The sequence below is a fragment of the Odocoileus virginianus genome, unplaced genomic scaffold, assembly GCF_023699985.2.
Source record: "Odocoileus virginianus isolate 20LAN1187 ecotype Illinois unplaced genomic scaffold, Ovbor_1.2 Unplaced_Contig_20, whole genome shotgun sequence".
NCBI lineage: Eukaryota > Metazoa > Chordata > Mammalia > Artiodactyla > Cervidae > Odocoileus > Odocoileus virginianus.
In genome coordinates this window covers 1,296,278-1,310,130 of record NW_027224337.1, presented here as the reverse complement: position 1 = coordinate 1,310,130, position 13,853 = coordinate 1,296,278, and the positions used below count along the sequence as shown (strand labels likewise).

Below are 13,853 nucleotides of genomic sequence, written 5' to 3'. Positions count from 1 at the left end.
AATTCAACTGCTTACAAGATTTCTTGTTTTTATTTGGTATGTTTTGATTAATTATATTCTTCAATATTCCAATGATTCAAACTTGGGAAACTCATTTTAACTAAGCCCAATATGATCACAATTCCATCTGATAATAGAGACGAGCTCTGTCTTTGTCCAATCCTTCCTAGAGCACTGGACTGATCCAGAAAGGTGTGAAGACCTTCACCTAAAAGGAAAAAGAAAATCCAAAAGGAGGTAGTCCCTATGATACTTCACAGCATTCAGGATTCTAGGCATAGAATCAAACATTGGCTTGGAATCCAATCGACAGTTCCTTTTCACCATCATCACTAAATCCCCTATTGAACACTTGATACCTGTACAGGCTGCAGGACATTGTTTCATGCAGGTATCAGCATAATAGGATGCAGTCATTCAGAGTAGAGGAAAAGGCCTGTTTTTCTATTTACAACACTTCTGACACCAAAGCAATTCTATTTTCAAAATCTCTCAAAGACAGTGAGTAGCAAGGGTTGGGAGGTAGACATAGCCTGGCCCAGTGTAAGCATAAGCAGGTGAATCATCTGTAAAGAATTTTAAAATAGTAATAAAACTGAAAGAAAGTCAATCTGATTTTCATCACATTGCATGACTATGCTAAACAATGTTAGTGATACAATAACTCTCGAAGAAAAATCTTTTGTTCCTCTAAATTGTCCCATCACTTCATGGGAAATAGATGGGGAAACAATGGAAACAGTGTCAGACTTTATTTTTAGGGGCTCCAAAATCACCACAGATGGTGATTGCAGCCATGAAATTAAAAGACACTTACTCCTTGGAAGGAAAGTTATGACCAACCTAGATAGCATATTTAAAAGCAGAGACATTACTTTGCCAACAAAGGTCCATCTAGTCAAGGCTATGGTTTTTCCAGTAGTCATGTATGGATGTGAGAGTTGGACTGTGAAGAAAGCTGAGCGCCGAAAAATTGATGCTTTTGAACTGTGGTGTTGGAGAAGACTCTTGAGAGTCCCTTGGACTGCAAGGAGATCCAACCAGTCCATCCTAAAGGAGATCAGTCCTGGTTGTTCATTGGAAGGACTGATGCTGAAGCTGAAACTCCAATACTTTGGCCACCTCATGTGAAGAGCTGACTCACTGGAAAAGACCCTAATGCTGGGAAGGATTGGGGGCAGGAGGAGAAGGGGATGACAGAGGATGAGATGGCTGGACAGCATCACTGACTGGATGGACATGGGTTTGGGTAGACTCTGGGAGTTGGTGATGGACAGAGAGACCTGGTGTGCTGCAATTCATGGGGTCGCAAAGAGTCGGACACAACTGAGTGAACTGAACTGAACTGAACAACAAATGACTGTTGTTGTTGTTCAATTGCTAAGTTATGCCCTACTCTTTGCAACCCCATGCATTGCAGCACCCAGGCTCCTCTGTCCTCCACAATCTCCCAGAGCTCACATCAGGCACATTTTGTGCCTCCAATCCTTGTGGTAGAACATAGCCCTGCTTCTAAAACTATAAATTTAAAATAACCCTAGTTATGTAAGATTTTTCTTTCCTGAGTTATTTTTTGTTTTGAGATGAAGTTTCAAATGAGGTTAATCAGACACAAAAGTATCTGCAAACAACCAGAATATTCCTTGATCACCAACAAGACACCAAGATTTAAAATTGTTCCTTGAACATCAATCCACAAAATTATACAGAAAGCCATTATCTATGCACCAACAAAATGTAAGGAAACCAACACAGACAAAAAGAATCAAAGCATGAATACTGCTGGGAGAACAAACAAGAATGACAGTCTCACATAGCCAAAAAAAAATATTTTGAGTTTGTTCAAACTCAAGTCCATTGAGTTGGTGGTGCTATCTAACCATCTCATCCTTTGCCACCCCATTTTCCTTTTGCCTTCAATCTTTCCCAGCATCAGGGTCTTTTCAAATGAGTCAGCTCTTTGCATCAGGTAGCCAAAGTACTGGAGCTTCAGCATCAGTCCTTCCAATGAATATTCAGGACTGATTTCCTTTAGAATGGACTGGTTGGATCTCCTTGCAGTCCAAGGGACTCTCAAGAGTCTTCTCCAACACCACAGTTCAAAAGCACCAATTCTTCAGTGCTCAGCTTTCTTTATAGTCCAACTCTCACATCCATACATGACTACTGGAAAAACCATAGCTTTGACTATACAGACCTTTGTCAGCAAAGTGATGTCTCTGCTTTTTAATATGCTGTCTAGGTTTGTCATAGCTTTCTTTCCAAGGAGCAAGCATCTTTTAATTTCATGGCTGTAGTCACCATCTGCAGTGATTTTGGAGCCCAAGAAAATAAAATCTGTCACTGCTTCCACTTTTTTCCCTTCTATTTGCCATGAAATGATGGGATCAGATGCTATGATCTTAGCTTTTTTAATGTTGAATTTCAATCCAGCTCTTTCACTCTTCTTTTTCACCTCATCAAGAAGCTCTTTAGATCCTCTTCACTTTCTGTCATTAGAGTGGTAACATCTGTATATCTGAGGCTGTTGATATTTCTCCCAGCAATCCTGATTCCATCTTGTGATTCATCCAGCCCAGCATTTTGCATGACATGATTACAATTGATATCATATTATAATAAAATACATGTAAACTTCAAACTATCACTTTTTACAAACTAATCCACTGAAACATCTTATTCCACAAGCAAATTAATTTGAAAAACTATCAGTTACATAGTCAGATTCGGCCACATATCTTACTTTTCACAGTACTGATAAACTCATAACAATTTGTTATCTTTCAAGCTCACATCAGGTACATTTTGTGCCTCCAATCCTTGTGATAGAACATAGCCCTGCTTCTAAAACTATAAATTTAAAATAACCCTAGTCATGTATATTTTTCTCTCCTGAGTTATTTTTTGTTTTGAGATGAAGTTTCAAATGAGGTCAATCAGACACAAAAGTATCTGCAAACAGTCAGATTATGCCTTGGACACCAGTAAGACACCAAGGTTTAAAATTGTTCCCTGAACATCAATCCACAAAATTGTATAAAAACCATTAACTATGCACCAGACAAAAAATATTAGGTTGGTGCAAAAGTAATTGTGGTTTTGCATTGTTGAAATTTGCCATTTGATATTGGAATACATTCTTAAATAAATGTGGTTATGTTATACATCATTTTAATGTGCATTTCTTGCTTTATGTTTTTTTGCTAATGACATTACTTGCTGTTTATTTTTGGAGAAGGCAATGGCAACCCACTCCAGTACCCTTGCCTGGAAAATCCCATGGAGGAGCCTGGTGGGCTTCAGTCCATGGGGTTGCTAAGAGTTGGACATGACTGAGCAACTTCACTTTCACTTTTCACTTTCATGCATTGGAGGAAATGGCAACCCACTCCAGTGTTCTTGCCTGGAGAATCCCAGGGATGGGGGAGCCTGGTGGGCTGCCGTCTATGGGGTCGCATAGAGTTGGACACAACTGAAGTGACTTACAGCAGCAGCAGCTGTCTATTTTATACTTATTTTAGACTACAGAAAAGATTTTAGACAAAAAGCAAATTCGATTGATTTTCTCATTCGAATTCAAAATGGGTTGTAAAGCAGAGGAGACAGCTCGCAACATCAACAACGCATTTGGCCCAGTAACTGCTAACGAATGTACAGTGCAGTGGTGGTTTAAGAAGTTTTGCAAAGGAGATGAGAGCATGGAAGATGAGGAGTGTATTGCCCAGTCATCAGAGGCTGACAATGACCAGCTGCAAGTCATCATCAAAGTGGGTCTTCTTACAACTACACAAGAAGTTACCAAAGAACTCAACGTCGACCATTCTATAGTCATTTGGCATTTGAAGCAAATTGGAAAGGTGAAAAAAGTCAGTAAGTGGGTGCCTCATGAGCTGACCAGAAAACAAAAAATCATGTTTTGAAGTGTCATCTTCTCTTATTCTATGCAACAACAACAAACCATTTCTCAATCAGATTGTGATGTGTGAATGAAAAGTGGATTTTATATGACAACTGGCAATGACCAGCTCAGTGGTTGGACCGAGAAGAAGCTCCAAAGCACTTCCCAAAGCCAAACTTGCACCAAGAAAAGGTCATGGTCACTGTTTGGTGGTCTGCTGCCAGTCTGATCCACTATAGCTTTCTGAATCCCAGTGAAACCATTACATCTGAGAAGTATGCTCAGCAAATTGATTTGTTGTTCACTCACTCAGTCATGTTGGACTCTTTGAGACCACATGGACTGCAGCATGCCAGGTTTCCCTGTCCTTCATCTCCTGGAGCTTGCTCAAACTCATGTCCGTTGAGTCGGTGATGCCATCCAACCATCTCGTCCTCTGTCGTCCCCTTCTCCTCTTGCCTTCAATCTTTCCTGACATCAGGGTGTTTTCTAATGAGTTGGCTCTTTGCATCAGGAGCTTCAGCATCAGTCCTTCCAGGAAACAGATGAGTTGCACCAAAAACTGCAACACATGCAGCTGGCATTGGTCAACAGAAAGAGCCCAATTCTTCTCCATGACAATACCTGACCACATGCTGCCCAACCAATGCTTCAGAAGTCGAATGAATTGGGCTGTGAAGTTTTGCCTCATCCATCATACTCACCTGACCTCTCATCCAACCAACTATCACTTCTTCAAGCATCTCGACAACTTTTTGCAGGGAAAACGCTTCCACAACCAGCAGGAGGCAGAAAATGCTTTCCAAGAGTTTGTCCAATCCCAAAGCACAGATTTTTACACTACAGGAATAAACAAACTTATTTCTCATTGGCAAAAATGTGTTGATTGTAATGGTTCCTATTTTGATTAATAAAGATGTGTTTGAGCCTAGTTATAATGATTTAAAATTTGTGATCCGAAACCACAATTACATTTGCACCAACCTAAATGAATAAGGACAATGTTTGATGCTGTACATTTTCACCATGTGGATATTCCTTTTTTAAAGCAATGGATCAATAACACCAGTGTCAATGTTCAATTTCTCTGAATTTTGCAAAGAAGAAAATCTACCCAATTTTTACCAGTAGAAATTTAGGATGAATTTTCTGATGATGATGTTATAGTGAAATGTGGAGATAACTGAAAGCTGCAAGAATTAATCCCAAATAAATGAGACATAGAGAATATTGCAACTTCTGGAATTTATTGTGAACTGTGGTTTGTATAATTTTCTGCCAACATGTCCATATGTTTAAGACTTTTCCGATTTGCATAATTATTGCTTCAGACTAAAGAAATTTTTCAAAATTAAAATTAACAAGAAGTGTTCTCTGTTTACCTAAGAGGAAAACAGAATGACAAATATAAATATGCTTTCTAACAAACATGAATATGTGTCTAGGGCTTATGTAACAAAATGTCACAAACTGGGCAGAAATTTACTATCTTATAATTCAGAAGTCCAAAATCAACTTGTCAGCTAGGCCAAGTATTCTCTGAAGTATCTAGGGAAGAATCTTCCATATCTTGTGACAGGGACAGAGTAAAGGGACAGAAGTAGGTGATTAAATAGTTAATCCCACTAGGGGATTGTAAGTAGAAAAAATATGGGAGACCCCTGTAAGTTAATGATTACTCAAGAAAGCAGGTTTGCTTAACCACAAAACCAAGCAGGCTTGCTTAGCAACAAAACCATCTCTCGCTGAATTCTTTCTGCACTGAGACATAAAGGATCACAACTCTTCAGAGCCTCCCAACAGGACACTTGACAGTTTCACTTGCTCCTAAGTTTCTTATGTTTGCCAGAAATCTTTGTCTTGCATTAGACAACTCTGATCTCTGCCTTCCTGGTGACATGGCATTCTCCTTGTGTGTCTCTGTCTCTTCACAAGTATTCTTTTACAAGGACACCAGCCATTTTGGATTAGGCATCCACCCTAGTCCAGCTGCAGTCCATGGGGTCGCAGAGTGGGACACGACTGAGCAACTGAACTAGTCCACTATGACCTCATCTTAACCAATTACATCTGCAAGAACTCTATTTCCAAAGAAAGTCACATCCTGAGGTATTGGGTGAAGGAGATACAGGAGGTGTGGGGGTGGGGTAGGACTTAGCATATTTTTTTTTGCGGGGGACACATCTGAATACAAAACAAGGAACAATTTTGATTAAGTCATTGCAAATCAGCTGACACAAAGGCTCAAAACCAGAAACTACAATGTTATCGTTCATTTCTTTAACACATAAATGCATACATATGTTTTCCCCTTTTAAGATAAAAAACACAGTGATGTAATTAAAAAAAATAATGCGAAGAGCTGACTCCTATGAAAAGACACTGATGCTGGGAAAGACTGAGGGCAGGAGGAGAAGGGGACGACAAAGGATGAGATGATTGGATGGCATCACCAACTTGATGGATATGAGTTTGGGTAGACTCTGGGAGGTGGTGATGGGCAGAAAAGCCTGGTGTGCTGTGGTCCATGGTGTTGCAAAGAGTCGGACACGACTGAGCGATTGAACTGAACTGAATTTAGAAACATTAAATCATTATTTTTCCTTTGAGCACAGTAATTTTTCTTGAACTAGGATGGTTATATGCGGTTTGTGAATTAAAAATGTCACCTGCCACATCAGTAAACAAATGATGTTGCAGCCATCAGCCACTGCAGCCACCTCCACTCCACCACAGTAAACCCCAAGGAAACTCAGGACAGAAACATAACCCACCCCAGTGAATCATCAGACGCTGCAGCCACTCACTGAATGGAGCAATCTGAGGAGACTCAGGATGAGAAAACAGGATACTAGCCCCAAATAGTTGGGGTGCATATCAAAACAAGATCTCAGTGAGCCTAGACTCCTGCATCTTCTCATACATAGAAAAGCACTAAATTCCTTGAGATATCTGGCTTTCTTTAAGAGTAATCTTTTGATGCTCCAACTACCCAGTCTTCCCTGCAAAATCTCTTATATTTTCTGGCCCCCACCCATCCCAAACCCCTTCTACAACCCCCTCTGCCACCATAGCCTCTCGGACTTAGCTACTGTGTCCTGGGATCTTGTCCTCAGTTTTGTCTGCTAGATTAAACAACTCTCAACTTTCACGTTGTACTTTTTTTTTTCCAGTCAACAACTTCAAGGAAAGAAAATTTTCACCATCTCCGTTTCTTTCCTATCATTGTTATTCCATTCATTTCGCCATTACTACTGAAAACAATTTTCTTTTCAAAATGACACGCTCACCGTGTCAGACGCCCCGCGCCTCAGGAAGAGCGGGTCCGCCTGCCTGAAGGCTGAACACTGCCAGGCTCTCTCCCCTCAGGTACTCACTCTCCCAGCCAGCTCCTGGCGGAGCGTCCCAGCGCGGGGTCACATGACGACTGTCGCAGCACCAGAGAAACCGTCGGCCTGCTCACTCCACACTAGGGGGCGCCTGATTCCCGGGCAAACCAGCAGCGCTCGCTAGACCAAACTCCGCCCGTCTCTCCTCCTCCGGACGAGGTCAACGCCCCGTCCCCGCCCTCCCCAAGGCTGCCAACGAGGCAGGCTCTGATACACATGCGCAAACACGTCCACCACGCTGCTACGTAAGGCGCGTGTATCCTCTAAGCTCCGCCTCTCGGCCCCGTCTCTGAGTTTCCAGTTCCGGCCTCACAGGGGCTGGGAGAAGCTGGGAACATGCGGCTGTCCTTTGCCGCCGCGATCTCCCACGGCCGCGTATACCGCCGCCTAGGCCTTGGTCCCGAGTCCCGCATCCACCTGTTGCAGAACTTGCTTACGGGACTGGTGCGACACGAACGCATCGAGGCGTCATGGGCACGCGTGGACGAGCTGAGAGGCTACGCCGAGAAGGTAAGGGGCGTGACCCTCTTGTTCCTCTCGTAGGTCTGGCCTCAGGGGGCGAGATCCGGCTGGAGTTGGGGAAGAATTGGGACCGCCCTGGTATACTCCTGGGGCCCCTCAAATGGAGAACTGATTAGGACTGCGTGGTTAGAGGTAGCCTGAATTAGCGACGTGCTTTACTAGTGTATGGAACGAATTAGGTTGCAGTCTGGCATTAGAGGATTAAGATTGACGCCTTTCTTGCTTGGATTTTGGTCAGTGATGTTGTGTCCTCACAGCTCATCGACTACGGGAAGCTGGGAGACACCAACGAACGAGCCATGCGCATGGCTGATTTCTGGCTCACGGTGAGTGCATCCTGTCCACTTCCCAGATCTTATTTTTTGCTCCCTAAGTGGGATCGAGTTGTTAGAGGAAAGGGAACTGGGCGGAATTAAGACACGCATTTACGGACAAATGTGAACTAAGTTAGAGATACGTCCTACGTTGATTTCAACGTGAATCTCAGTCTACACAACTGCCTGTAATTGATCACTTTATAATACCAAGTCAGAGGGTGAGGGAAGGGATGTGGGTGGGTGTGTGTTTGGACCCTACCGTTGGGGATGCTGAAAGTTAATGTCTCGGTAATGGTGCCTGACTCTGCTCTCTCCTGGAAAACTCTCCCCCTCTAGGAGAAAGACTTGATCCCAAAGCTGTTTCAAGTACTGGCCCCTCGGTACCAAGGTCAGAATGGGGGCTACACGAGAATGCTGCAGATCCCAAATCGGAATCAGCAGGATCGGGCCAAAATGGCAGTCATTGAGTACAAAGGGAACTGTCTCCCACCCCTGCCCCTGCCACGCAGAGACAGCAACCTTACACTCCTAAACCAGCTGCTTCAGGGGCTGCGGCAGGACCAGGAAGCAAGCACCCACAGTTCCCGCCTAGCTCAAACACCAGAGGTTTAACTGGAGCCAAAGGGCATGTGGCCCTCATCATTGCCCATGATCACAGGCCTTGGGAGCTCTTTTAAGCTCTAAGAACTGGAGCGTGAGTTGTAAAATGGACTGTCTGATTGGAGTCTGGAGCCCAGAACTTTCTGAGAGCCAGATAACCTTTTCTTTGCACAACAGGTAAAAATTCATTGTATGTATGTAAACTGATGGTTTCCCCCCTTTGGATTTCTGGAGAATGAGAACTCCACATCCGTCTGTGTGAGATAGTAAATTCATGGCATGTTTCTGGCTCTTAATCTGGGTTGTCTTGAATTAACACAGTTTTGTTTTTCTTAATGCCTGGTTATATGGGGCATGTATTCTGTAATTCCAAACTGGCCCCCATAGGTGATTGAGTTTTGGTATCTAGCAAAAAGACTGAGCCCCTGGGGTTTCTTAAAGATTACTTCCTGACAAGGGTGGTAGGGTGAACATCTAGAAGTGAACTTTCCCTGATAATCTGGTACCCTAGGAACCTTCAAGGTTCCATTCCTCTGTTTCTGAACAGGATCACATGTTACCCTCAAGTGCTCCCCTCAAACCCTGAATGGACTTCAGAGGAGAGGATCACCAACCTGGCGAGGAGAGTGGAAGCATTTAGCAGAGGATGTTGACTGCAGGATAAGCTCCTTCCTCTTGGGGTGGGAATGGAGGGGTGAAGGAGAAGGTTGAAGTGGAAGGAAAATTAGGAAGTTAAATCCGTGGGAATTTCCTGGAAGTTTTCATTGTTGTCAAATCTGGGCCTCTCTGGGAACTTGGAAGAAGGAAATCCGGCTTCAGAATGGTCAGGGAATGTGAGAAGTAGGAAGTTCCTTTATGTGCACTAGGAACGGTGAAGCCAGACTGGGCCCAGCCAGGCTGCCCATCCCTCACACTCAGAGGCTTCACTTGGGAAATAGTCATCGGAAGTCTTGGAGCTATCATCCCTGCACGAACACGGGATTGCAGGGCCTAGCAGATCCCAGATTGCTAGTACAGTGGAAAAAAGATTTTTATCTTAGGGCAGACCTTCAGAGGGTATTTGGCCCACCAAACCCATACACTGTTTGAGATAATAACGTTGCGGGTAGAGAGCTCACCAGTCTAGCAGACAGATACTAGCCTCGGTGACAGCTACTCTGGTCCTGTTTTAGGACAGCTGCCTAAGTCTGAGAAACTGATCTGCCCCGAACAGAGGTCTCATCTCTTTTACTCTACTCCAGTTGGTCTTCTACACTATTACAAAAAAGCTCTTTCTGATGTTATATTTTGAGTGACACATAGTAGGCACTTAGAACATTTATTGACTAAACATTTAACTCTGAATGCTTCTCCAAAAAAATCTGCCCCCTTTCTATCTTTTTGGCACTAACTCATTGCCCTTAGCCAGATATCTTGGAGTCAGTCTTGACTCCTAGAGAAAGTACTTTCCTTAAAATTAAAACCACATCTTTAGGTATTGGTAACAGGTGGGTTATGACTGGACTCTCATATCTTTTCCTCTTAGGCCCCAGAAATATACCTTCCTTTGGGGCTTTCAGTAGTTCCTCAAGTGTTTTATTCGGCATCTGCTAGTACTCAGCATCATTTTAGGCACTAGGGATACACTAGTTAACAAATGTTGGCCATATGTCGAGCCCTGGGCTACATACTAGGATACAGAATTGAGAAGAAACAACCTTTGCCATCAGGGAGCTCACAGCCTGATGGGCCATGTCCAGTGCCACAGTGGTCTCAAGAGACACTACCCCTTAACTGTTTCAGCCTATATAATAGATAGAGTACGAGAATCCTAAAGCATTTACTAAAGGCTCGGGGATTGGTGCAATGGTAAAGAACTCCCCTGCCAGTGCAAGAGACAAGAGTTCAGTCCCTGGGTTGGGAAGATCCTCTGGAGTAGGAAATGGCAACCCACTCCAGTATTCTTGCCTGGAAAATTCCATGGACAGCTCATGGGCTGCAGTCCATGGGGTCGCAGAGTTGGACTGGACTGAACACAAACACTGTGATAACACCAGGGAAATAACAATGTAGCAGTTTCACTAATCAAGCCTATAAATGGCAAGTCTTCACCTAAATAGGTGGAGTATGACCCCAGATCCATGCTGGCGCCTGTTTAGTAAACTCCAAACTCCCAAGAGAGGCCCATATATACTAAAAATTCCCTCCTACTTGCAAAGATTCTCTGTTCAGGCTCCAGCTTCACAAGTTACGCCCATTCTCCTCAAAACATAACAAATTTACTCTAGTCTCAACAGATCAATGGCAGTGTAAGCCCAGTATCCAAAGGAAACTACTACGAAAGTCAGAGACTTATGTTACACTCATTTTCTGCAGTAAAATTAGCACATCATGTGAAATTTATTTCCATAGTGTTTCTCAAATCTGTAAACACACCTCCCTCAGTCTGAAATCCAAGACCTCTCTCCTGGACTACTCCCACAGCCCCCTGATTTACTTCCCTCCACACTGCAGCCATAGTGATAGGGATCTGCTGTCTTAATTCTCTGCTCTTCTTTTCCAATAGGGAAGGAGTCCACATTCCTTACTGTGATTCTCTTCAGTGAGTAGGCATCTGCTCATTGCTCCAACTTCTCTTGTCTCTAATTTTATGTTCCAGAGTCTTGGAGGTTTCCCTATACTTGGGCTTCCCAGGTGGCACTAGTGGTAAAGAACCTGCCTGCCAATGCAGGAGACATAAGAGACACAGGTTCGATCCCTGGGTTGGGAAGATTCCCTGGAGGAGGGCATGGCAACCCATGCCAGTATTCTTGCCTGGAGAATCCCCATGGACAGAGGAGCCTGGCGGGCTACAGTCCATAGGATCACAAAGAGTCAGACACACTTAGCACTTCCCTGTGCGTGGCTTCCCTTAATACATTTTGTTCATCTACCACCCAGAGAACTCTGCCTTTTACCTACCTGACTTGTACACACACTTTTGGCATCTCTTGGGTGACTGCTCTGACCATCTCCAAACTTACGTTTATTACTTAGTGACCCTAGGTGCCACTACAGTATTTCCATAATGCACTGAGTTTACCAGCTTACGTTACAGTTTCCTGTAGTGGGTTGATTCCCAAACAAACCCCCCAGATTAGTCTAAAGGCAGTCATGGTACTTCCACCCCCTGGCTATTGATGGATTCAGAGATAGAGAGGTCGTAAATAATTTGAGGCAGTGAGAATCCAGGCTCTGTAAGACTAAGATCACATATTATTCTGATAAACAGGGAACTGGCTCAAGGCTGAAGATGATACTGAAAATGGTAGGTCAGAACAACTAAAATATACTATATAATAAGAATCTTTAATGATTATTCCCATTTGTGCCTGAGTTTTTTCTATGAATTGCTACCAAAAGTAATCTGATACAATGTTTTGTAGTGTTGAATCTTTAGTGTTTCTCCAAAATTATTTTTACTATGAGCCGCAGATCAAAATACATTTACATCAGAACACAGTATTGATGTGTATACATATATATTGTTGAAACAAAAGCATCACATTATTTATAAATATGTGCACTGATACTGTCTACTGTCTTCTAGTTTACTTTTTTAAAATGAGGGTCCCAACTCACCAAGTTGATTTTACAACTCAGTTATGTTTTACAACGTAGCTCTGAAAAACCTGATTGAAGCAGCATTACAGTGATTCAGCATTAGCTTTGCTGGATAAAATCCAAGCTTGTATCCTGGCACAAAGGCCTTCTATGACCTGGCCTCAGTCACCTCTCAGACTTGTCTCCTACCTTAATCCTATAGTTAACTTGTTACTCTCCAAATGTATCATACCTTTCTGCATGATGGTGCCTCTAGTGTAGTGCTTGCCCTCTTTCAGGTTACCTCCTACATGTCATTCAAATCTCTACTCAGTTTTTGAGGCCAACTTCACATCACCTTCCGTATGGGAATAGGTCCATTCTTGGGTGCAGTAAGAGCTCTGAGGCGTGGCTTTCAAAGCATTCTCACACTGTACACTAGTTGCCTGTCTGCTTGACTGACTCCTTCACTCAACTGAGCACCCAAAGCCAGGAACTGGGATTCACCCTTCTGGATAACTCTATTCCTACAATTAAACCTGAATTCAATGTATGTTTTTTAAATGAGGAGGTATCAGCTACATGTTGTCTTTGTCATAATCAGCTCTCTGGCTCAGCTTTACAAAACCATAAACGTGGTACTGTATGCAGGGACAGTGCTGAGCTACACGGCTGAAGATACCAAAGCTGAAGAAACGGGCTCCTTCCTCTCCAGGGACTTAGGTGTTCATAATGACAATCAAGAATGTAAACTTGTGCCTAACTCTGATTTCCCACACATTTCATATTTCAATTTCCTGAAATATTTCTTACCTACGTACAGACAGAAAATACCTATACATTTTCCAAGATGAGCCAGAAGCTGATCTGTTGCCTCCTCTAAGAAGTATTCACTGAATTCTGCAAACTAAGGGACTTTTCCAGTGGTCCAGTTTCTTGTGGTACACCCTCCGTTGTAGCAGTGGCACAGTTATGTTGTTCAGCACCCATCACTAGCTGATGAATTCCTAGAGGGTAGGGGAGGTGCCTTGTGAACTCTTGGACTACCCAGTAGAGAACATGGGGAAAATAGGCATCTATAAATGTCTCAACTGAGTCAATATATTATACTAAGTTCTTCAGCCAAGTTCTGCATTTTAAGTTTCCTAACTCCTCCCTTCCCCAGTTTCCTCTTACTTCATCTGAAAATGAACTTCCTGCAATGCTGATTCCCCATTGTTCACTACTGGATAATGTCCGTACCCATGAAGTTTTCCTCTGTGCCCTTAAATGTGGGGGCATATTGTAGCTCTGAATCAGGGACTTGAATTCGGTAGTTAAATTTGAGCTGAACTAATAATAAAAAGGGTTTCCTGTGGTGGCTCAGATGGTAAAGAATCTGCCTGCAATGTGGGAGGTCTAGGTTTGATTCCTAAATGGTCTATGTTTTTATTTTGAGGAAAGGAGTTTCAACTTATGTGACATTTTGCATTCTGTTCCACAATATATATGTTTAATATAAAAATAATGGTTTTAGTTCTTACAAGTATTGTACATTGCACACACACATACAAATTCTATCAAAAT

At 42.9% G+C, this 13,853-nt stretch overlaps 1 protein-coding gene and 1 long non-coding RNA gene across 2 annotated transcripts in view; one reads left to right on the top strand and one right to left on the bottom strand.

The window, feature by feature from the left end:
* LOC110127352 (uncharacterized) overlaps positions 1–7,515 on the bottom strand; it is a 50,582-nt gene extending 43,067 nt beyond the window's left edge. Inside the window, exon 1 of the long non-coding RNA XR_011486501.1 lies at positions 7,276–7,515. This is a non-coding gene — a long non-coding RNA (uncharacterized lncRNA). The remainder of the gene's footprint in view (positions 1–7,275) is intronic.
* Positions 7,516–7,561: 46 nt separating this feature from the next.
* On the top strand, positions 7,562–9,022 carry MRPL17 (mitochondrial ribosomal protein L17). The gene is made up of 3 exons (XM_020877523.2): positions 7,562–7,797; positions 8,067–8,135; positions 8,463–9,022. The coding sequence occupies exons 1-3, from the start codon at positions 7,624–7,626 to the stop codon at positions 8,736–8,738; spliced, it is 519 nt and encodes a 172-aa protein (XP_020733182.1). The 5' UTR covers positions 7,562–7,623; the 3' UTR covers positions 8,739–9,022.
* The last annotated feature ends 4,831 nt before the right edge of the window (positions 9,023–13,853 follow it).

Coding starts and splice junctions, on each gene's coding strand:
- MRPL17 (XM_020877523.2), top strand. CDS start 7,624: ATGCGGCTGTCCTTTGCCGCCGCGATCTCCCACGGCCGCGTATACCGC. Junction 7,798..8,066: donor TGAGAGGCTACGCCGAGAAG/GTAAGGGGCGTG, acceptor GTGTCCTCACAG/CTCATCGACTACGGGAAGCT. Junction 8,136..8,462: donor TGGCTGATTTCTGGCTCACG/GTGAGTGCATCC, acceptor CTCCCCCTCTAG/GAGAAAGACTTGATCCCAAA.